Below are 24,132 nucleotides of genomic sequence, written 5' to 3'. Positions count from 1 at the left end.
AGTTCGTGGTATCTCAGGCAGCTTCACCTTTCATAGCATCACAGAATGATTTGGGTTGGAAGGGACCTTCAAAGGTCACCCTTGGGACACTGTCCCTGGCACTGTCACAGCTCGCAGTGTTTGCTCAGGTGATCAGTGGCTCCTCTCCTGCTTCTGTTCCGAGTGCTGTTGAGATCAGCTACGACTAAATGCGTCTGCTGATTGACATGTGAAATAACTAGTGAAATAACTAACTTCAGGCCAGTTATTAGCAGGTGAGTGTTTGCAATATGTCGTTGCAGCTGGCTTTATTTTTGCTAGTTTTCTTCATTTAGAGCCATAGTGCAGTAGTTTCCTCCCCATGTGACTGATGATTGTATATAGCATGCTAAACTTAGTTGTTTTCTGCTGCTGAAAACACTGTCCCAGCTAGAGTGTGCGTCCCTTTTTCACATAAATTCTTACTTTAACCCTTTTTTCTTATTTTCTAAACTCTCTCTGTAGGTTGAAAGGGCAAGAAGAACAAATGAAGAAATTGAAAGCTGTGGTGGAAGAAAAAGAGAGAGAAATTGCAAGCCAAGTTAAACTACTACAGGTAAACTTTTGATAGTAACATCCTATTGTAAGGAGTGTATGTATTGTGTGTACATGTATATGTATGTATTTTTCTTTCAACAGGATGTGCAAAAGGAAAATGAATCTTTTAAAGTTCAAATTCAAGAGCTAAAGCAGGAGAGCTGCAAACAGGTACAGCTTCCAGTTGCGGTGTTACTGAGTGAAGTCAAAGCGGGTGGTGGTAGCTTGTATGGATGGTGTGGAAAACCAGTAGTTGTGTTGGCTGTGCCAGCCCAGGGACAGCTGCAGGGCTGAATTCCACTCAGACAGCTTTTCTGTTGTCTGTCTGTTCCTGCTTCCCTTTATTTGCAGCTCTTTCCTATACCTACTGTGGTCTTGTCTGGCTTTCCACCCCTGTTTTTACACACTGTATCACAGCCAGAGGAGGCTGGACAGGACTCCTCAAAGGCCAAGAGTGCAGCTCCTTAATGTTGCAGCAACACCTGGTTAACAAGGCAAATCGCAGCCTCTGCATCGCTCTGTGTCACTGATCTGCTCCTAAGGACTTTGATCTGTTTTATTTGTAGGCATCTCTGGCTACCCAAAGCGAGGAGCTTCTGCAAGTGTGAGTACTGCCAGAAGTTAAATGCGATAGATAAGCGCTTCGTTTCACTTATTGCTCAGGAAATTTAAGAGGAAATAAATTCCAAATATACAATATCAGCGTGTGAGAGATGGCCAGTAAAAAGTAATCTTCAATGAAACTTGAACACAGATACTCTGCTCATGCTAATAAGTCAGCTGCAGTCTTCTGCAGACAGAGCTTGCAGTATGTTGTGCCCACAATGGAACCAAACTGTGATTGATTTAATTTTGAATGCATGCCAGCCCAGTTGTGCGTCTGAAGAGTTAAATGTTTGTGTTTCAAGCAGAAGTGACAGGCATTTTTCTTGGAACTTCAGCTTAGTAGAGGGTTGTTTGTATTATAAAATCATCTGGTGGAAATCTTTTCCTAGGGAGAAATCTCAGGGGTAAAAGTGTGTTATAATGTAGAGCTGAAGTGCACTGAAGAACTATTAGAAGCTAATGCCATACCATCTTATACTGTGCTACACAAATTGCTACTGTCATGCATTTTTGACTGGCTGAATTATTTTTCTTTTAAGTTAAATGACTTATAAATTGTGGACTAGGTGCTTGTAGAGAAAGAAGCTCTTATCCAGCAGGCTGTGCCTGTTTTGTGCTGGTGTACCAGCGTGGGCTGGCTGATTTATCCTCGTCTAATGTGTTGCCTTTCCGTGGCCTTGATAAATGTGTGCAGATGACTGTTGTAGGCAAACAACAGCTTTACAATGGGCTTTGCTCTGGCAGCCTGTGGTTCACAGAGCAGTGGGAAGCAAGCGGTGCTGCCAAGTCACTGAGAGCAGCTTTTCAAAGCGAGTGTTGCTGGAAAGGAAATTAGTGTATGTGAAAGGGTGTTAGTGCTTCCCTTGGAATTTCTTTGACGCCCTCTGACTTGTTTATGGTTCTTTTTGCTAATGCAGGGTTGCAGGGAAAGAGGAGGAAATCGCCAGTCTCCAAAACGAGCTTGCCTCGCAGAGAAATGCTTTTGAGCAACAGAGGAAAAAGAACAACGTAAGGAAATTCTCCCCCTCTGCACCCTACCAAAAAAAAATATCCCCGAACCCACCCAAAACAACCAAACCTGTGTTCACAACACTCCTTGCTGACTTGGGCATTCTGCTACGAAGATGTTTCTGACCGTTGTCTGCTGCATTGTGTCCCCTGGACACTCTTCTCCTCTTCTCGTGGGAGTGACTGAGCTTTGCTGCTCCAGGTTTCCGGAGCTTTTTGACAAGTCGCTGATTTGATGAGAGGGAGGAGACTTGCTGGGTGACACAACTCGTAGCACCGTTTTCAGACTTGGGTTCAGAAACATGGCCTTTGCCCCGGGGAGAAGAAGGGATTTGGGGAGGGAGGATGGAGGGGGCTGTGCTCTGAGTTGTGGTCCTTCTGTGGGGACATGGGAGGAGGCTTTACCTTCAGGAATCTTAGGTCTGGCTCTTCCTAGTCCTGACAGTGACTAATCCTGATCTGGTGAAGGAGGTGAGGGACGGTGAGCCTTCCTTTGCAGCAGATACAGCATGGGTTGTTTGTGGGTGGAAGTAAAGGTTGTATCTTCCATCACAGTGCTGTGAAGTTACCTCCTTGGAACGCATTACCTCTGCAGGGCAAGACAGTGGCATCTTTTAAGCTATATGGAATAAAGCTGTTAAAATACAGGCTTTTTAGCTTGCCTGTCTCTCCTTGACAGCCTGTAAAACCCAATGAATACCATACTATAAACTTTATTGCCTGAAAGTGGGGTAATATAAGGAAGATGCACAAGGAAAATACTGAGAATGTGAACTTTTGAGCAAGTAGTGTTGCTGAAGAGCTGAAATAAAGTAGAGGGAAAGTGTGTGGTTATTTTCAGAAGACAGGTGAGCTGGAAAGGTAGAACATGTGTGCCTGTTTCCTGGGGAACTGCAAGATCTAAATACCCTTGGTGGTGCTGGGGGCAGATTGTGCCTGTAGGCCCCAGCTTTCCACATCGTGACTTTATCCAATCTTGTTTTTATACACCCTGTGAAACAACCCTTAGGACAGCAGGCAAATGGAGGCCGTAGAGTAAAACTAGCGTAGGTCCACACTAGCATTTGGATGCCGCTTTGTGTGGTGAATTAAAAAAAACCCAACAAAATACAGTCTTTTAAAAACACCCCTTTGCTAAAGATTGCTCTGAAGGTTGAAAATAAAATTAATCTAAATCCTAAGCACCGTAATCTCCTCCTTGCAAGGCCCAACATCCTTCCTAGATAAGAGCTGCGAGGCTCTTTTTATAGAGCTCCCGGCCTCCTAACGGAGCTTGTGTGTTGGCGTCTTGTGGAGTACACGTTTGATGACCTCGCCAAGAAAGATGCAGGAGCATGGGATGGGGATGGTTCTGTGCCATTTGGGGTGTGCTTGCCACTGGTGAAACCCCAGAACCCTCCCACTGGGTTTTTTGGGGGTACAGCAGAGAGAGCTGCGTGGATAAACGCTACAAATTGATGCCTTGAGCTTTGTGGCTTCTAAAATCAGCCCTGGCGTAGCAGGTTTGGGCTGAGGCTCAAGGATTTATGCAGCTAAACCTGGTTGCGAGATCAGGGGCATAAATGTGCGCACACCTCCCTGTGTCCTCGGGGCCGTGCTGGGTTCTGCAACGCGACCTGCCTAACACTCTGTGTAATCTGTGGTTCGGTGTCTGTGTTCCTCACTACTTCTGGAAACTTCCCTCTTTTCTTCTCACAAGTGCAGTCAAAGTGTGGGCGACACGCTCTGCAGTAACACTTGGATCAGTTTTGGATACGGGGGCAGGTTGGGCAAAAATTGGCGTTCTTTTGATTTCCCCTTTTCATTCGGACTCTTGGAACATCACACTTGTTTTTTTGCTAGTGTACGTCACCCGGCAAAAATCACCTTGCGTTAACCAGCATTTAAATGCGAATGGTGGAATGTAATGCAAAATATCTCTCTGAAGTAAAAGCGGAAACAGTTTGAATATTGGCTGAACTGAAATCATTCTTTCTAAAAACGATTAGGACCTTCGGAAGAAAAACTGGAAAGCAATGGAAGCATTGGCATCAACAGAAAAAATGCTGCAGGACAAAGTGAACAAGACTGCCAAGGTTGTAATGTTAACTGCTGGAAGCGATGCGTTAAGCTAGAAGCAGATCTGCAGCTGTTTTTTTTAAATGAAATGGAGGCATTTAACTTTTACTGCAATTTAAATATAGTCTGTTCTGAGTGATCATTCATATACTCACCTCTGCTTCTTCCTGTTGTCTTTAGGTTTCTTTTTTTGATCTTTAGTTTGTGGGCATGCTCTTATTTTTTTAAATATCTGTTTGCATAATTGTTAGAGCTGTTGTGAATCGTGTTTTCTTTGTGGAGAGCTCTAGAATAAAAGCTGTGCTGGTGAGCAACCTGCTTTCATCTACTGGGCTTTCACCGTGCTCCGATAAATTTGTTGGATCCGTGAAGAACTCAGGCTAAATTATGATTTAAAAACCTGGGAGCTTCTCAGTAAAGTGGTCACCGCAGTGTGAATTTTCTCCTTGAAAACATAACAAGCTCGCCAGTCAGAGCCAATGTTCAAAATGATACGGGGCACCGATCGCTCTGAAAGGCGATACGAGCCTGATTTGGCGTTAATTGTCATGATGCAGATTTCAAAAAGAGAAAAAGCATCGAAATAAAACCCCAAGTCGGGTGGGCAGAAGCAGAGGAGCTCAAGCTTGGAATTGTGCGTCTGTGTTGTGGCGACGTCTCCGCTCTTTGCTCGGCCCTGCGGTCGGAGCAGCCGCGTACCCGCTTTAGCTGTGTGCCAACGCTTTCCCTTGCGGTTGGGAAACTCGGTCCAACAGCCGTTTGCCACTTCTCGGTGGTTCCTAATTTGCTGAGAATTAACGTGCTTGACGCAGCTTCACAGCCCAGTGTCTCCTGTCTGTTTCTGTCTCTGCATCCCGACCTCCTAATGCCACCGATCTCTTGCAGCAGAGGAACTCGAAGCAGCGACGCGCAGTAATGCTGATGTCAAAGAGGAAAAAACCCAATAATTAAATATTAGCAAAGGAATTTTTGCTGAAAACTACCTTCTGTGCTGGGTTTCAGGCTTTCTGCATTTAACCTTATACAGGAGCTTGAGTGTCGTACGCCTGAATTAAACCGATCTGCCACAAGCACAGTGAGCAAATGTCCTGCGGCTGCTACGCTTCTAATGTTAAATAAATGGAACGGTGGGTCCGTGGGGCCCTGTGTATTTATATTTGCAGAACAATGACAAAGAAAACCTGGAGATTATCACACAGCTCTAATAATTATTTCCCACTGCATCCAGGCTTGGGGAAGGAGGGTGTACAGGTGTCCCTCATAAGCATTTAATATTGAGAAGATACAGTCTTGCTTTCTTGGCCTGGTTCAAATGTGCATTAACACAAAGTTGCCTGTTGACTTTAATTCTCTGGTTTTGATGTCGTGATGTTGATTTATGGTGATTTTTCCCCCCCCCTAAAATTATGTGAAATAAGCATGGATTTTAAATTTTGTTAAACATTGACCCACCTTGTTTCTGATATCGCTGCATTTGAGGGGCAGGGCTGGTGTGATCTGTGGATGCAGTTACTCAGCTCAGTGTAGTTCGTGTTGTGTTGTGAACAAGTGAACGATGGTGTAATTTCTGTACAAACAGGCTAGATTGGAGGAGAACTTAATGAAAATAAAAGCTTAAAAGCATGAACAAAGGTGAAGGCCAAATTCTGAAGCAATTCACTGTCAACTTTTGAAGCAATTTACTGGCAATTGTAGAGCCTTTCTCACTTAAAAAAAGACTTTCTGGGCTAAGTAAATTACTCTGGCTGTTGCCAGGTCTGCGGAGCGTGTTGCCCAATTTCATGTGAGCCTTTTCTCTCGGTTTAGGAGAAGCAGCAGTATTTGGAAGCTGCCGAGGTGGAGACGCGCCAACTACTCCAGAAGCTGTTCCCTAAAGTCTCTTTTCCTTCCAACGTGGTAAGAGAAGGGGCTTCTCTACCCTCCTGTTGGGAGCTCAGGTCCTGCTGTGCTGCCTTTGTCCACAGTCCCTTCTGCCCCAGGGTTTTTACAGTGGGACTCGTGTCTTCTGCTGGTGGTACCTGCGCTTGGCACCAGCAAAGATGCAAAGCTGCAGGTGGTTACTTCAAGAAAAGTGTTAAAACAATTAAAAATTATCATGCATTATGTGCCTCTATGCCAGTTAAAGCGATTCAGGAGGGTTTGTTTTGTTCCCAGAGTCCCAAGTGACTTCAAGTTTTATTCTTGGTGGCTTTGGGTTGTTTGCAAGGGTAGCGCGCTGGGTTTGTGTGGTTTGGATTGTGGGAATGATGTGCAGAGGGGCTGGAAAAACGTCGTCCGCGTTTGACCTGTAACACTTAGAGGTTTTGAAAATTCATGCTTAAAAATATTCTCAAATGTGCTAAAGTCTGTCTAACTAGAAACAGTCTTTAAGCCTGCAGTTGGGAGGAAAACATCCTGAAAATTCACGTATTAAAGGTATTCTCGGCTTTAACCCAATGCTTTTCCCAACAGAGTCACAGCGAATGGTTATGTGGGTTTGAAAAGATGGCTAAAGAATACTTGAGAGAGGCTTCGGGATCCGAAGATGTCAAGGTAGGCACGAACAGTGGGCAGCTTTCTTGGGTATTCATAGGGTATTTTCCAGGGTAAATCTTGCAAATTGTGCTCTGGATTGTGAAGTTCAAATCAGTGAACAAGAGAATAGTTTTATGGATACTTGCGTCTTGTAAATCAGAAATGTATTTGTGTCATTGAAAAGGATCTTGAGGAATTCTGTGAAATTCAAAATCCCAGGGCCCTTTTGCAAGTGATTAGTTTGGTTTTAGGTAACTCGGAGCTGCTGCAGTAACTCATGTAAAGCTCACATTTGAGTATTGAGAGCTGTAGGTAAATGCGGCACTTGCTGTTATGTCTTTGTATAAGCTGGAAAGCAAGACCTGTAACTTGGTTGTTGAAATAAGATAAAGAATAGAACTCTAGACCACACTTTTACCAAGAAACGTTGGACCAAACGATCCTTATGGTCCCTTCCAACCTGGTATTCTATGAACTCAAATCCATCAGTTGAGACGTGACTCTTCTCGCTTTTCTCCTCTGCTAGGCTATGGAGCAGAAGCTGAAGGAGGCTGAGGAGATGCACGTCCTGCTGCAGCTGGAGTGTGAGAAATACAAATCGGTCCTGGCCGAGACGGTAAGCGGGATGCCGCGTCGCCTGTGCCGTGTAACGTTGCTGGCCGCCTTTATTCTGCTGCCAGCTTTCCAACCTTGCCAACCCTGCTCTCTTCTTAGGAAGGGATTTTGCAAAGGCTACAGAGGAGTGTGGAAGAGGAAGAAAGCAAATGGAAGATAAAAGTTGAAGAATCGCAGAAGGAACTTAAACAGGTATTTGTGATTTGCTTTAGTTTTTGTGGCAGCTCGGCAGTTTCTGCTTGAAGTCGCAAAGGGTGTTTGCAGAGGCTGGTGTGGAACATCCCCGGCCGCCTGGTTTGATGTGTGTGACCAGTGGGTGAAAAAGGTGAGGTCTGCAACCAGTACAATAGCAATGACCCCTCCTTGTAAAAATAGGGTTTTTTTGTGCTTTGATACTCAGTTTCATGCTAAGAGTGATTTATTTTATTTTAATTTTTGAGGAAGATATTTCCATTTTAAAAAACCCTAAAAAGTGGAGGGATTGTCGATGTCTTTAAATTTGTGTGGCTGTTCCTGTTGCCGTGTTTAGAGCAGCAAGAACAAATGACCAGCACAGGTAGAAGGTATTTGGCTGTTACAGCCAGTCTGTGTCACAATCCTTTGCAGGTGATGCAGGAGGCAGCCGAATAACACGTAGTAATATTAATACTGGCAGGATAGGAAGCCAAAGATTCAGGAATGTACATGTGTCCCATTAATGTGCTTACATTTTTTGATCCTGGAAACTCAGACTGTATTTCTCTCAAGCACCTGTTTGTTTCAAAGTCTGTTTGTGAACAGATGTAGACTCTTTGTGCTAAAATTTAAGTATCATATAAAACCAGTTTTTGGAAGCTGTTAAAATAGTGCTTAATCCATTACGGCTAACTAATTACACTTGAAATCAGCTGCAAAGCTTTCCTTTTCAGGAAGGCTCTGTTGCTAGCAAAAATGGGAAGAAAAAAGCCTTTTATGTTTCTTTCCTAATCTACAATTAAAGTAGGTCAAACTGTTTTGTGTTTTTTTTTTCCAAATAAATTATTTCTAAAGTATTTCTGCTTAGTAAATTTGAGTGCCAGAGTATGAGCCTGGAGCAAACAGATTTATAAACGTCTTGTTTGAGGGGCTTATAAAAGGCTGTCAGATCGTGAACTATAGATGTGCTACCATCTGCTGCGCTTACTCAGCCTCTAATAAGGCTGAATCCGCTGGGTTTGGCTGCGTATAGTAGATGGATCTTCCCCTGTCCAGGAAAGATATTTCCCCTGCTGTGGCTAATGGACAGCTGGCTTAGTCCTTATATTCCAAATCTTGCAGGCTCTAAATATGCCAGCGAGAAAGTTGTTCTTGTGGAGACTAAGTATATTGAATTATTTGAGCGAGCATCTTACTTGAGTCAGTCACTGTGATTTCATCCTTAATACTTCTAAATCGTAGAAGCAAGACTGTGTGTAGATGGAGAGTTTGTTGTAGACCAACCCAACTAAACAATTCTATTTATCTTTCTTGGACACTGCAGATGCGTTCTTCGGTCGTTTCTTTGGAGCACGAGGTGGAGAGGTTAAAGGAAGAAATCAAAGAAGTTGAAACTGTACGTGCAATTGTTTTTCTCTTGAAAGCTTTCTGTTGCTTAAAACATGATTTAGGCTTATGCTCTAAGTCTAAACTTCCTAAGACTTCTCTACAAGTAGTGTAGCTTGTGCTGCCCTTCAAAAATCCTTTGGCCAGTGGTTTTTTGAAGCTGGGTACTGGATATTGTCCTGTTTTTTATTCTGTACTCACCCACTGGGGCTCTTTCCTTTGAGACTGAGCAGTTTACTCCTTGTTGATGATCTTGGGCTTGATTCTTTTCTTCTTGTTATCTTTTAGAAATGTTGCAGTTTAAATCTGTGCTGGGCAATCAGTGGATTTTAAATGCTCTCTAAATGTCAGGGAGTATTTGATAGAAACTATTAGCTAATAATAAGAAAATGATACTACACTAAGACGTTGAAAACATCTGTTTTTAACTCTGTTTTTCTGTTTCTAGCTTAAAAAAGAGAGAGAACATTTGGAAAGTGAACTAGAAAAGGCAGAAATAGAACGATCTACTTATGTTTCAGAAGTCAGAGAGGTAAACATAATTGACCAAATTATTTTTTTATTTTGTTTGGTGTTTTTTGCTTGGTTACAAGTTGGCTGGCAAACTAATCTAATGCTTAGCCCCTGTGGCTGAGGAGTTGATGTGCTTGTGACCTGAGGGTAGAGCGCCACACTGATAACTGAGCAGAAGAAAAGTGGGCATCCTAAGGAGACAAATCTTAAAACTCTAAACTTCATTTCAGCTCAAAGATCTCTTGACTGAATTGCAGAAAAAACTTGATGATTCATATTCTGAAGCAGTAAGACAGAATGAAGAGTTAAATTTGGTAAGAAGCTTGTTCTCCGCTGGGCCCAAACTAGGCTCCCAGCATACTTATTGAAGCGGAGACTTATTTCAAATCCTGTCTGTTCTGCTAACCTCTTCAGCTTGATATTTTTGTCCGTTGCAATCATTTATGTAGTCTGACTTTTACAATTTGTCTCTTTCTCTGCTCCTAACAATAGCATGTCTGGTTCTGAAGACTTTTTCCAAAGTCTGTAAGACTTTCATCCCTGAAACTTCTTGAGAATCGATGTTTTACAGTGCAGACATACCCAACAGCAAATACAATGTGTCAGAGTCACAGAACGTCAGGGATTGGAAGGGCCCTGGAAAGCTCATCCAGTGCAATCCCCCCATGGAGCAGGAACACCCAGATGAGGTTACACAGGAAGGTGTCCAGGCGGGTTGGAATGTCTGCACAGAAGGAGACTCCACAACCTCCCTGGGCAGCCTGGGCCAGGCTCTGCCACCCTCACTGAGGAGTTTCTTCTCAAATTTAAGTGAACACAGGAGGTTCCCAGTTTGAACCCCTTACCCCTTGTCCTATCATTGGTTGTCACCGAGAAGAGCCTGGCTCCATCCTCCTGACACTCCCCCTTTCCATATTGATCCCCAGGAATGAGTCCCCCCTCAGTGTCCTCTTGTCCAGCTCCAGAGCCCCAGCTCCCTCAGCCTTTCCTCACACGGGAGATGCTCCACTCCCTTCAGCATCTTGGTGGCTGCGCTGGCCTCTCTCCAGCAGTTCCCTGTCCTGCTGGAACTGAGGGGCCACAACTGGACACAATATTCCAGGTGTGGTCTCCCCAGGGCAGAGCAGAGGGGCAGGAGAACCTCTCTGACCTACTGACCACCCCCCTTCTAATCCACCCCAGGTACCATTGGCTTCCTGGCCACAAGGGCCCAGTGCTGGCTCATGGTCACTCTGCTGTCCCCAGGACCCCCAGGTCCCTTTCCCCTATGCTGCTCTCTAACAGGTCATTCCCCAACTTATACTGGAACCTGGTTTTCCAGTTTTCCTTTCGCTTCTCATTTGTTTCAGTCTATTTTTTTAAGGCTGCAGGAGCAGTTGGATCCTTCCTCTGCTTGCGTTTGAATGGTGCTCTCCTGCTTTTTGAGCCCTAATTGAGGAAGATTTGTCTCTGTCACCATGTCTTTGGGTTTTAGAGTAGTTGATGGGATGGTCTGTCACTGCAGACTGAGCTGCTGATCTCATCAGGGTACTGCTGCTAATGTAACTGGGTTAAAACAGTCAGTTTAAACAAAAATCACCACAATAATAATCTGCTTAAGTTTTATAGAATACTTGGCAAGTCTAGTACAGCATCGATTAGCATCCCGCCTCAGCAACCAAAGCCTTGTGTTTTGAAAGCGAGGGAAGTGGGAATTGAATGCGAATCTTGGAGTTAATCAGTGAACACCAACCTCTTGAATATAAGAGGCAACAATCTATTATGTCTGTAACAACAAAAGCTTAAAAAGCTGAGCTCCCTGCGAGGGCCACTTGACTCTGCAGTGGGATGATGCTGTGCTGGTGGGAGCATGAGGGGTGGTAAACAACTACCTGCATGTAAATGGCTCAGGAATGCTGTCCAGTATATATCTGTGTTTTTTGCGGTAGGCAGGAGGCTGGGGAATAGAAATGATGGGATTTCAGAATTTATTTTCCCCTAATTTATGAGGCGAGCAAGGAGAAAAGCTGAAACTGCGGAAGAGCTCGAGCGCTTCCTTAAAATGTAGAAAAAACAGCATCCACCTATCCAGGTGCTCCAAAGGGGGAAACCTTCCAAAGGGGAGACACATATAATGCAGAGGTTTGGAATCGGGGAGAATTCAGGGCTCTGAGTAGCCTATTGTTCGCTGCTTTAATCCCCTGCTGGCTCCCAAGAAGATTGACAGCAGGAATAGTGAACATTAGCACAGTGCACTTCAGAGGCACAAATTCAACAAAATTGGCACTCGAGCTTCTTGTTAGCTCTCTGATTTGAGGCTCAAGCCTCAAGTGCTGTGGCTGGTTCTGTATGTTGTGTTGAAGAGCAATTGAAATCTTCTTTGAAAAAAATGTTGCTATCCTTTGGAAGGCTGTAGTTTAAGGGCAGCCAGTACCAAGTATTCATCCCTCTTCACTGAAATAGTTTCGCTTTTTGGATTGAATCTTAAACACAATCGACAACTTAATATACCCCTGTCAGCGATTCATGCCTTGATGTGACATTAACAGATTGGTTAAGTCAACAAAGTTGTAGTAAGTGGTGCTTTATTAAGATGACAAGTAGAGCTTTTTGGTTTATTCAGCAGTAAAGTGACTGTTTAGCCTGAATTGGGAAGATGACAATCTACATTTTTTGCATATTTACTGTGAATTATGTTGAAGTCTTGGCTGACTTACATGATAAGAGCACTGGAGAGGCTTATATACTGTCAGTATTGCTAATATTCCTACTGGCAATATAGTGTAAAAGTTGAAACCAGCTGTAATGAAGCTGATGCCAACTATGTCCTTTCTTCTGTAGTTTCCATTCTTTACGTTTATCTTTACAGATGGAGTCTCTCTTCCTTCACTGTCCTTGTAAACCTCATCGTACATGTTGACTAATCCAGTGTGTGCAATAATTGTTAGTAATCCTACTCCCTTTGCAATCAGTGTGCACTGGGTTAATCTGTGGGACAGACAGATGAAATCTCTGTGCGTGTGTGAGGGAAACTGGTTTTCTTTGTTACTGTTTTGCAGCTGAAAACACAGCTAAACGAAACACTAACAAAACTCAAAGTGGATCAGAACGAGAGACAGAAGGTGGCTGGTGACTTGCCCAAGGTGAGCAGAGACCTTTAAGAGTTGCAGATTTAAATGTTATCGAAATCCTCGAGATCTGTGGTCTTGCAGTGCTGGAAAATGTGCTGATTTGAGCAGACTGGTGCCTGGTGGGGTGTCCTGCTCCACTCGCTGGTTCCCCAGATGACGGGGACTGTGTGTGTAAGAGCTCGTGCAAGACACCTGCGTGTCTGTTGAAATGATAAAAATGCAGCAAACAGCTCTGCTTAATCATCCTTCTTGAAAGCCTCTTGTCCGTGATAATTTTATGCCAGTGGAAACGAGTGGCAATTGGGGGCTGACAGATAATTATTTAAAGAAACCCAGCCTAACAAAAAGCCCACACTACAGCCTGAAGCTTTTAAATCCAGTCTCGAATGGCACAGTGGATTACAAGTTGCTTTACAAGCTGTCTGCACGTTTTTGTGTGGTTACAAATCGGCTATAACCCAGGAGACTGCAAATCTTTAGAGTCAGCTCCACGCAAAGTCGATGAGCTGGGCAGGAGGGTTTCCTCTGCTCTTCCCCAACAGCCGCTCCTGCAAGATGGATTGGGCTGGGAAATGTTTAAGCATGAGAGGTCTCAGTGCTGCCTGTCACCCCAAAAATGAACTTCTCATGGGAGAGCTGATAAATGGAGACAAGAATAGGCTGCAGAGCGGCTGAGCTGGGGCTCCGGACTGTGTAACAGCGTGTTCCATCTGTGTCATTAAAGAAATTGGGCTGAATTCTTGCAGTACTGGAGTGGGGAGAGCTGTTGGTGGGGCGGCCAGGGACAGATGATCACAAAAACACTTCTAGGAGGTTAGAAGCTAAAGGAGACCTGCTGAAATAAGCTGTTCAAAATTATTTTGCTCGGGACAATTATATTGGATGTTGACATACATAGTGAGCTGTGCTGATGTCCCTGGTTCGTGGTGTATTCTATATAAATGCAGATCGGTGATTAGGCTTTTGGAGACCTGCCTGGGCTGCTATTCTTGCATGAAAAATTTGCTGCACAATTTTTACCTAATAACTTGACACAAGACTATTAAAGCTTCCCCGCAGAATTGCTTTCAAATGCAGGCAGTCTGACATGCACCATGCTGATTGTAAGGAGACATGTCAATCTTGGCAAATGTGTTGGTCCCCTGAGCAAATCTGGCATAAAACAGATTTCCTCCTGAACAGTGATTTTCTGTGTCTCTAGTGCTCTCGGAAAGATGGGGGTTTGCAGCTCAACCTTTGCTAATTGTTGTTTCTCCCTTGCAGGCCCAGGAGTCTTTGGCATCTCTGGAGAGAGAAATTGGAAAAGTTGTTGGGGATGCCAATGTTATAGAAAACAGCGACGTTTGTACAGAGTCGGTGAGTGTTTCTTTTGAGCCCATGCTATGCCAAATATCATGAAAACTCTGAACTTTGGGAAGTGAGGTCCAGCACAGGAACAGAATGTGTGCTGCTGATGGTAAATTAAGGCTTAATGAAAATTTCTGTCTTAAAACTTGTCAGGGTGATGTCCTGGAGCTGTATCCCAGGGATGCTGATATCTCTTTAAGCCTCAGGAGTTCCACTGTCATCTGCATCTTGACCTCTTTCTTATAGCTCAAATTTGCAAGGATGGAAGGGAAGAGATGCTGGACATGAGATCTGGGCTTCCAAAGGGTTGTTGGCTTGGGTTGAAGTGAGAAGAATCTGGGGAAGATCCCCAGACTTGTTCCTTCAAGAAGAGAAGCTGAAAATAAATCTGCAGGATACTAAATGAGCTTAAAATATTAACTGTTGGGTTGGCACTTGCTGACAACTCTAATGTCAAAGACAGAAGACAGTCTACTGTGCCTGTAACACTAAGGCAGGGGATGGCTTTTGAAAGAATGCTGGCCGCTCTGGTCCTCTGGGCAAAAACCTGTCCTTGGCTACTGGTAGGTGCCCAAATTAATCTTCAGCTGCTCCTGGAGATTTGTGCTGACCTAGAAGTGGTCCAGCAGTAAAATAATCTTATTAGCTTGAGCTTCAATAAGCAACGGACTTGAGCCTCGTGCTGGGGGTGGGCAGCTCTCCAGGTCGATGGTGGTTTAATATCCCCCAGGAAGGATGTTGCAGTTGCAGGGTCTGGAAAGGGGTGGACTATGTCTGGGGTGGCCTGTTGTTATGCTTGCAGGTGACTTGCCTGAGTGGTTGATGAACTGCTGGTGTAGCTGGTCTGCCAAGTACTGGCCCTAAAAAGACACCACATGTGCAAGTGATTGAGTTGTGGCGTTGTAACTGGGCTTCTCCCCCTCTGGAAATGAGAGCTTTCACACCAGCTTCAAAGTAACTTCAGAACAGCTTTCCAGAAGGTGGTTGGGCAGGAGAAGCCTGAAGCAGATGCCTTCCCAGCATGTTTTACACAGCTAAGCAGTGTTGATGGAACTCATTACCCATTTTCTTCTGATAGATGGGGTGGAAGGAAATGCTGTTGTTTGAGGGGCAAAGGAGCACTAGCTGATAGGACAAATCACAACCCTCGACTTCAATAGGGCCAACTTTGGCCTTTTCAAGCAATTGTAGGGGAAATCCTATGGGACAGGCTACTTGAAGGTAAAGGGGTCCAAGGTGGTTGGTTAGCATTCAAGAACTGCTTCTTCCAAGCTTGAGATCAGAGCATCCTGACACGTAGGAAGTCAAGGGAGCCAGGAGACCTGTGTGGTTAAACAGGGAGCTGCTGGGTAAGCTCAAGTGGAAGAGAAGAGTTTATAGATCATGGAAGGAGGGGCTGGCCACTTGGGAGAATATAAGGCTGTTGTCAGAGGGTATAGGGAGGTAACTAGGAAAGCTAAGGCTGTCTTAGAATTAAACCTGGTGAGAGGGGTCAAAGGCAGCAGAAAGAGCTTTTTCAAATACGTGGCAGATAAAACTAACACCAGAGGCAGTGTAGGCCCACTGAACGAGGTGGGTGCCCTGGTGACAGAAGATACAGAGAAGGCAGAGTTACTGAATGCCTTCTTTGTCTCTGTCTACTCTGCCGGAGGCTGTCCTGAGGAGCCCCGTACCGCTGAGGCCCCAGAGGAGGGCAGGACAATGGAGGAGTTTGCCTGGGTTGATGAGGACTGGGTTAGGGAGCAATTAAATAGTCTGGACATCCATAAATCTATGGGTCCGCATGGGATGCACCTGCAGGTGCTGAGGGAGCTGGCTGAAGTCATTGCTGGACCGCTCTCCATCATCTTTGCCAAGTCTTGGGAAGTGGGAGAGGTGCCTGAGGACTGGAGGAAAGCAAATGTCACTCCAGTCTTCAAAAAGGGCAGGAAGGAGGGCCCAGGTAACTATAGATGGGTCAGTTTCACCTCCATCCCTGGAAAGGTGATGGAACAAATTATCCTTGATATGCTTTGAGATGGCACCAAGGATAAGAGGGTCATTAGGAGCAGTCAGCATGGCTTCCCCAAGGGGAAGTTGTGCTTGACCAACCTCATAGCCTTTTATGAGGATATAACAAGGTGGATAGATGATGGTAGAGCAGTGGATGTGGTCTATCTTGATTTCAGTAAAGCATTTGACACAGTCTCCCACAGCATCCTCACAGCTGAACTGAGGATGAGTGGGTAGTGAGGTGGACTGTGAACTCCCTGAAGGGAAGAAGCCAGAGAGTCATGGTCAATGGGGCAGAGTCCAGTTGAGGTTGTATCTAGTGCAGTGCCTCAGGGGGCAGTGCTGGGGCTGGTATTATTTAATATATTCATCAATGACTTGGATGAGGGAATAGAGTGACTGTCAGCAAGATTGCTGGTGACACCAAGCTGGGAGGAGTGACTGACGTGCCAGAGGCTGTGCTGCCATCAGAGACCTGGACAGGCTGGAGAGTTGGGCAGGGAAAAATTTAATGAAATGTAACAAGGGAAAGTGTAGAGTCTTGAATCTGGGCAGGAACAACCCCAGGTTCCCGTGTAAATTGGGGAATGACCTGTTGGAGAGCAGGGTAGGGGAAAGGGACCTGGGGGTCCTGGGGACAGCAGGATGACCATGAGCCAGCACTGGGCCCTTGTGGCCAGGAAGCCAATGGTACCTGGGGTGGGCTAGAAGGGGGTGGTCAGTAGGTCAGAGAGGTTCTCCTGCCCCTCTGCTCTGCCCTGGGGAGACCACACCTGGAATCTTGTGTCCAGTTGTGGCCCCTGAGTTCCAGCAGGACAGGGAACTGCTGGAGAGAGTCCAGCGCAGCCCCCAAGATGCTGAAGGGAGTGGAGCATCTCCCGTGTGAGGAAAGGCTGAGGGAGCTGGGGCTCTGGAGCTGGACAAGAGGAGACTGAGGGGTGACTCATTCACGGGGATCAGTATGGAAAGGGGAGTGTCAGGAGGATGGAGCCAGGCTCTTCTCGGTGACAACCAATGACAGAACAAGAGGTAATGGGTTCGAACTGGAACACAAGAGGTTCCACTGAAATATGAGAAGAAACTTGTTCCTGGTGAGGGTGGCAGAGCCCGGCCCAGGCTGCCCAGGGAGGTTGTGGAGTCTCCTTCTCTGCAGACATTCCAACCCGCCTGGACACCTTCCTGTGTAACCTCATCTGGGTGTTCCTGCTCCATGGGGGGATTGCACTGGATGAGCTTTCCAGGTCCCTTCCAACCCCTGACTTTCTGTGACTCTGTGTGGAATAATTTATATCGACTCCTTTTAGCTGCTGAAAGTAAGTATCTTGATCAGCTGCGAGAGGAAGCTCGGAGTCCTCTGAGGAGTGCTGCAGGAAAGCTTTTGCCTTCGTAGTCGTTAGCAGGAACAAAATGGCTTTTGCAGAGCGATTGCCGGTGGATGCTGATCGACCCTTGTGCTGTGGGCTCATCAGAGGGACGGTGGCTCTGCTGAACCCTCTGCTCTGTTGCCAGCAGGTGTGACAGTGACAGTTGGGTGCTCTGTGTCCCTGTCTGCAGCAGGATGGAGCTAAAAAAAAAGCCCTTTTTCAAACCAGTGCCACACTCCTTGCCCCCGTGATGTCTTTACAGCTTATCCAAGTGGTATGTCAGAACAGCATTGCCATCAGTGATGGTATTTTGTGTTTGGTGGCACTGGTGAGCCCTCCTGAGCCGGGTGTCATTCGATGTGCCCTGAGGTGGCCCCAATAAGCTAGTTTGATTTAATTGCTTTAGCCTTAATTTGCATAACACCCCTGGCTCGTGCATTGCTCACTGTGATTGTGTGGGCACGTTGTGGAACCATAACCAGGTTTCCTCTAGAATATCCATCGCTTTATTCAGAAGAGGAGTGTGGAAAACCAGTCCTAATAATCCTGTAATTAAGCCTTCATTAGTAAAAATATGTTAATTGTCTCAACAGTTCTCCTGACAGGCAGCCATTGGCAGAGACTGGAATTAGAACACTATCATCTTCCCCAAGCCCTTTTTGCTGCTTTCCTTTTCTGAGAAGAAGAAGAAAAAGGCTGTCTCCCCAGAAGCCTAAAAACCCAGCTTAAAATAGCTCTCAGATTAAAAAAGAAAGTCTTCCAGCCACTTCCACCTAGCAACAGTCTCTCTCTTTTTAAGAAGGACTCGAAAACACATGCTCAAAAATGAGCATATTTGTTCCTTCTGGGTACTGAAACTAACCCACAAAATTGAGAAATGATGCTTGCGTAAAACCCTCAAACGCATTCTATGTGTTTTCTTTATACTGCTTTTCTATTTTAAAAAACAGACCATTTGGTTTTTCTAATCAGCTTCCTTGTCACTTATGGGACTAGACGATGACTGAAGGGTACCTTTTAGTATGCTTTAAAGAAGTCATTTATATTCAGCAGCTCGCTCAGCCAATAAACTTATTTTGAGGCTTATATGAAATCTAATGTGCTTTCCCCCTCAAATCTCAGTGTAAAACACTCCGTCACTGAACATGCTGTACATGTAAAGCATGGTGGAGGGGAATGTGTCAGTTCGGTGCCTGTCTTAGCTACCAGCTCTGTGATCGCAGGGCTCCCACTACCATCCTCTTCCTCTCTTCATCCTCGTATCCCAAAACAAGTCTTTGTCTTGAGTCAGAGTGTGGGGCTGGGGCACAGCAACAGCTGCATAAGGCGACCTTGAACTTCTGGGTTAGCAGAAGCTGCTGCATAGAACCATAGAATCATTTTGTTGGAACAAACCTTTAAGATTATAGAATCCAACCGTTAACCTGGCATTGTCAAATCCACCTCTACCCCATGTCCCTGAGAACCTCATTTCTGTCTTTTAAACCCCTCCAGGGATGGTGACTCCAGCACTGCCCTGGGCAGCCTGTTCCAATGCCCCACAGCCCTTTGGGGAAGAAATTGTTCCCACATCCAACCTCAACCTCCCCTGGCGCAACTTGAGGCCGTTTCCTCTGCTCCTGGCGCTTGTTCCTGGGGAGCAGAGCCCGACCCCCCCTGGCTCCAAGCTCCTTTCAGGCAGTTCAGAGATCAGAAGGTCTCCCCTCAGCTCCTGTTCTCCAGCTGAACCCCCCAGGTCCCTCAGCCGCTCCCATCACACTTGTGCTCCAGCCCCTCACCAGCTCCATTCCCTTCTCTCAACTCGCTCCAGCACCTCAAGGCCTTTCTTGGTGTGAGGGGCCCAAAACTGCCCCCCAGGAGTTGTGGTTTGGCCTCCCCAGGTCCCAGCACAGGGACGGTCACTGCCCTGGGCCTGCTGGCCACACCAGTGCTGGTACCAGCCAGGGTGCCGGTGGCCTTTTTGGCCACCTGTGCACACGCTGACTCATGTTCAGCCACTGTCAACCAACTCCCCCAGGTCCTTTTCCACTGGGCAGCTTTCCAGCTGCTCTTCTGTGAGCTTGTAGCATTGCAGCCTGTGTGGCTGCGTTGAGCCCAAATCCATTGGGAGCTGGTCAGGGTTGGCCCCAGGAGGGTTGGGGATGTGTCTATAATTCATGAGTAAATGCTGCTTGAGATCAGCGAAGCCACAAAACAGAGGGAGAAGCAGCAAATCAGGGAGAGAAGAATTCCCAGGGCTGAGGGTGAACCAAAAGGCTCCTTCGTTGCCCCTGTTTGTGATGGGCTCTGTGCTAATGCACAGGAACTCGCACCCAGCGCTGTTGGTCAGCGCTGCGATTCATTCATTTGCTGGGATGCTAATTGCTGTGCCTTTCCCCTTCCATCAATCCACGTGAGATTGCGAAGCCAATTCTCAATCTTGGCAGACCTGATTTTCTACTTTAATAAAATAGGTTAAGGCTATGCTAATACAGATTCCCAATGATTTTTTTTTTACAGTAGAAAAATGTTTACCGGTTGCACTCAAGAGCTTTGCAATATATATATTGCTTTGTTCTCTTGCCTGAGCCCAGAGTAGTTTCTGTAATGGTGCAGGTGGTTGAGTTTGATTTACTGTTCTCTCCACGTTACAGCAAGTCTAGCGGCATTTTCAGCCAGATGGGAGCTGGAAAAGTGGCCCTCTCTGAACTCACTCTAATTCCCCTGAAACCCCAGGGAGACATTTGCAACAGCATTACACATCGGTCTCACTCTGGTAGTAAAACTGCGTTTGGTTGGAGCGGAGTTGGAGGACGCTGAGCACTTGCAAACACCTCTGTGCTCATGGTGAGAACTGGGTACTTCTGTCCTGCTGACACCAGGGCGGATTTGCTTATTTTTGGCTGTTAAATTGCGAGGGGAAAGCTCTCCCGACAGGTTACCCACACGTCTGCCGTACGAGGTGAATGGGGAGCAGTACTGTGTGTTTGGGATGTGGAGTTCTCTGTGTGTCTCTGGAGGAGCTAATCAATAAAGATAATAAAGCAGGGATTACAGTGCTGTTAGCTCAGTGAGACTGACTGAGAAGGAGGGCAGGCAGGAGGGGAAGAGACTGAGTTGTGACACTTCCGTATTAATAAACTCTTGAGCTCCTTAAAAAAGAAAAAAGGCACTTATTTTTGTTTTAAAAATGCAAGCTCAGTGTTTTCATTTTGGAGCAAGAAACCAGTTTTCTAGCTCTTGGTAGCTTTCTTTTTTCTGTTTGTTTTCTTTTCCCATTTCCCTGTGTTGACTGGTTCTTAGGGGGCTTTGTGATGTCCTCATCCCAATCTGGGTGCCGCTGGCAAGTGGGAATTTCCCAGGGGCTCGGAGCAGAACCAGGGACAGGAACACAGCAGCATGTGTCCTGAGCCTCAGCGAGAGCCCCAGTGCTGCGGAGTGGGTGAGGAACCACAGAATCACAGGATGTCAGGGATTAGAAGGGACCTGGAAAGCTTATCCAGTGCAATCCCCCCATGGAGCAGGAACACCCAGATGAGGTTACACAGGAAGGTGTCCAGGCGGGTTGGAATGTCTGCACAGAAGGAGACTCCACAACCTCCCTGGGCAGCCTGGGCCAGGCTCTGCCACCCTCCCCAGGAACAAGTTTCTTCTCAAATTTAAGTGGAACCTCCTGTGTCCCAGTTTGCACCCATTGCCCCTTGTCCTATCACTGGTTGTCACTGAGAAGAGCCTGGCTCCATCCTCCTGACACTCACCCTTTACATATTTATAACCATGAATGTGGTCAGGAAAGGTGTGTATCCAGCTGTTTCGGTTGGTTTCACAGCTGGAGCTGCCTTGTGCGTGGGTATTACCTACCACTGAGGACACCATCCCACAGATCCTCATACAGACCAAGTCCTTGGTGGTCCAGCAGCCTTGTTGTTCCAGCTGCAGGGTCAGGAGACATCCCTCCCTGTGCTTAGCGGAATAAAGAACCTGCTCTTGCGTGTGAGGGGTTTCAGCCAGGCTTGGTGACGAGGGGTGATGATTTCTGAGGCTGGATGAGCTGTGGTTCCAAGTGCAATTCCTGGAAGCAGCGAGTGAGGGGAGTCCCGAGGGTGAGAGCTGAGATTGGGGGGCCAGCGATGCTCTTGTCAGTGTTTGGCCTGTGCAGGTTATTCCCTGGAATGGGAAACAGCTTCTTGACTTTGAACCGTGTTCTCTTTAAACGTGGCCATAACCCTCTGACTTACAAGAATTGTTCCCATCTGCACAAGGACTCGCAGCCTTATATGGAGGATCTAATTCTAGGCTTTTGTGGTAATTAGATTGCAAATGAGCTTTTAATGATTCTTTTTTTCTTCTTCTTCTCCTTCCAGGAATTGACTGATAAAAGACTAAATGTGGCGGTGAATCTTAACCAGGATGTAGGTCATCTCAAGAAGCTGCTCGTGTCAGTAAGCCAAATGCTGTCAAAGGGAAGAGAACACTACCAGCTAGTAGGTGGGTGCAACTGGTGGCCGTCCAGTTGAACTGGGTGGCCGTCAGGAAGGACACTGCTCTGTGATGGTGGGACCGTGTTCAGATATAACCACTGAGGTGTCAATCTGAGTGTTTCTCTGTGTAATTCATTAAAAGCTTCTAATAGGAACTGGATTTGTCCCTCTTGGGATCCACGCTTCGGTTAGCTGGGTCTAATCTCACATCCCTGTGTCCCTTTCTGGGCACGTAACTCTGTCCTTCCCTTCCACGTTTTGCCACTTTGTTTCCCAAAGCTTTGTTCTCCCCCTGCCCGTGCCTTGTTTCCTTCCTTTTAGTTACATGGGTAAAATGTCTGCACTTCCATGCTCTGATTGCTTTGGGATGGAGGATTTCGAGTACCCCACGGAGCTGGCAGCAGCGCCTTGCTGCGGTCATGGGGATATGAGTATCTGAAGCGTCAGTCTGGCGTGAACTCTTTATCCAATTACAGACACGCGAACAAAGCTTTTATTTTATTATATGGCCTTTGTGGTTGACTGCATCATGCTGGTAAACTTCTTAAACAGCCCAACGTTAGCTAATGGTTGGATAAGCTTGAGACTAAACTTCCTTGGGAAGCTGATGCAGCTCATAAGGTGGGTTGGGAATTGTTTGGGTTGGGAGGAGCGGAGCCTCAAAGTGTCAGAACTCCTGCTTGTCTACTGAGGATGGGGACTTGCTCTTTTTTTTCCCCCAAATTTAGGTATTTCTCCCACTTCTATAATACAGCAAAGCTGGTCTTAAGAGTGGTGACAGTGGGATGAGCCCAGTCTCTTAGGACAGGCTTAGTGGATGTGGGAGGAAGGTGTAGGCTGTGCCTTGGCCTCTGCTCTGGGCGCCTGTTCCCGCTCAGCCTCCACCACCCGGCTTGTTCCTCTGAGCTTCATTACGGGCCGATGTTAACGAAGCTGCCGATGTTAACGAAGCTGCTGGCACGGGGCGGATTTGCTTGACCGCTGCCCTTCAGCAACTACTCGCCTGACGTGATGTTTTGTGTTTCTTTTGCAGAATGAAGTCACGGGGGATTCGTTAATTTGAGGATAGCAGAAGGCATTGTATTATATTTTGCCAAATTAAAGCCTTATTTATGTTTTCACCCTTTCTACTTCGTCAGAAACACTGAACAGAGTTTTGTCTTTTCTAATCCTTGTTAGACTACTGAATTAAAGAAAAAACTCTGTAGACACCTCCAGAGTTTAGTTTTATAATAAAAACAAACCTGTTTGGATAATTAGACCTTTACATTCCTGGAGAGACAGTAAACACATAATCTTTTATCTTATTTTGCTTAATAAAACTTGTTCAGAAAACTCCACCATGTTAAAGTCACCAGTGGGATATAACATTTTAATACTGATGTTGTACACTGTTTTACTTAATTACATTTTTGGGATTAGCTGCCTCTGACTTCAACCTCAAGTAAACACTCCTTTTTTTTTTTTTGTTTTTCTTTTTTTTTGGTTGCTAATGTAATCAGTTTTTGTAATGGTGTCAGCAAATAAAGGGATGCTATTATTCAAGATGTTCCTGCTCTCTTCTTTTAACTGGATGTGGATGGCTCAGGTGATACTTCCACCTCTCCCCTCCCTAAAATGAGCATCAGGCTGCACTTGGTGTATTTGTTTTTGGATAGAGAAAAGCATGAGAAGAGGCAAACTGGGGTGTTTGCAAAGTTCAGAGCAAGTCTTCCTTTTAAAGAAAAGGCACTAAAAAATAGAAGAAGTTCACCATGTGAATTCTGGTTCCATGTCATCAGTGAGCAGAATGGTGAGGAATGGTTAGAAACACAGGAAGGTGTGGCAAAACCAGCTTTTGTGGGTGTGCAGAGCATCTGTTCGCCTCTGGGATGGGAGTCTGTGGTGGGAGGAATTTTGGGGAGGTTTGGATGGTCTAGGAACAAATTTGGGGAGGGTCTTTGGGACAGGGGTTGTTGTGGTGAGGTTTTCTCCTCTGCTTTGGGTTTTTAAGTGTGTCTTGGAGGGACCCTGTGAGAGGGTGAGATGTTGCTGAGCTCTCAATAACACTTGAGGACGTGATTATCCCAGGGAAGGCAACAAAACAGTTGGGGGGCAAAGTGGATTGATTGTAGCGGTAAAATGGTTTGAACTGCTCATTTGGAGCTTTTCGCTCTTCTGCCTTTGTGGGATATTTGTTAATATTTTGGTCCTTTGTCACCCTCCTTGACCAGGCGGGTGGTGAAGAGAAGAAGTTTCTTCCTCCCATGGGCTCAGTGGTTTCCTGGATGATGCAAGTGCTGCTGAGAGCTGTGAAAGAGCTCGGAAGAGGGAGAGAAAACTGAAGAACGTGTCTGTCTTCACGGGAGCCACCCTTGGCTTTCTGCTGTAACCGCTGAACCGTCGTGTTTCTTGGAGACGGTATTTCATTGAGTAAAACCCAAATGCATT

General features: G+C 46.0%; 1 protein-coding gene across 6 annotated transcripts in view; it reads left to right on the top strand.

Moving 5' to 3' along the window:
• Positions 1 to 23,247, top strand: part of KTN1 (kinectin 1) — an 83,711-nt gene extending 60,464 nt beyond the window's left edge. For 3 of the 6 annotated variants that reach the window (XM_082059360.1, XM_082059361.1, XM_082059359.1), the window contains 16 exons: positions 484 to 574; positions 658 to 726; positions 1,122 to 1,159; positions 2,079 to 2,169; positions 4,158 to 4,244; positions 6,034 to 6,123; positions 6,679 to 6,759; positions 7,268 to 7,357; positions 7,456 to 7,548; positions 8,855 to 8,926; positions 9,365 to 9,448; positions 9,660 to 9,743; positions 12,468 to 12,551; positions 13,803 to 13,895; positions 21,586 to 21,709; positions 22,736 to 23,247. In XM_082059360.1, coding sequence (XP_081915486.1) covers positions 484 to 574; positions 658 to 726; positions 1,122 to 1,159; positions 2,079 to 2,169; positions 4,158 to 4,244; positions 6,034 to 6,123; positions 6,679 to 6,759; positions 7,268 to 7,357; positions 7,456 to 7,548; positions 8,855 to 8,926; positions 9,365 to 9,448; positions 9,660 to 9,743; positions 12,468 to 12,551; positions 13,803 to 13,895; positions 21,586 to 21,709; positions 22,736 to 22,740 — 1,276 coding nt within the window. In that variant the 3' untranslated portion in view covers positions 22,741 to 23,247. The remainder of the gene's footprint in view (positions 1 to 483; positions 575 to 657; positions 727 to 1,121; positions 1,160 to 2,078; positions 2,170 to 4,157; positions 4,245 to 6,033; positions 6,124 to 6,678; positions 6,760 to 7,267; positions 7,358 to 7,455; positions 7,549 to 8,854; positions 8,927 to 9,364; positions 9,449 to 9,659; positions 9,744 to 12,467; positions 12,552 to 13,802; positions 13,896 to 21,585; positions 21,710 to 22,735) is intronic. The other 3 variants (XM_082059364.1, XM_082059362.1, XM_082059363.1) reach the window with 2 other exon arrangements.
• Positions 23,248 to 24,132: the final 885 nt, after the last annotated feature.

Source organism: Streptopelia decaocto (genome assembly GCF_964273445.1).
Source record: "Streptopelia decaocto genome assembly, chromosome: 7".
Taxonomy (NCBI): Eukaryota; Metazoa; Chordata; class Aves; order Columbiformes; family Columbidae; genus Streptopelia; species Streptopelia decaocto.
This window is presented reverse-complemented; position numbering and strand designations above follow the sequence as displayed.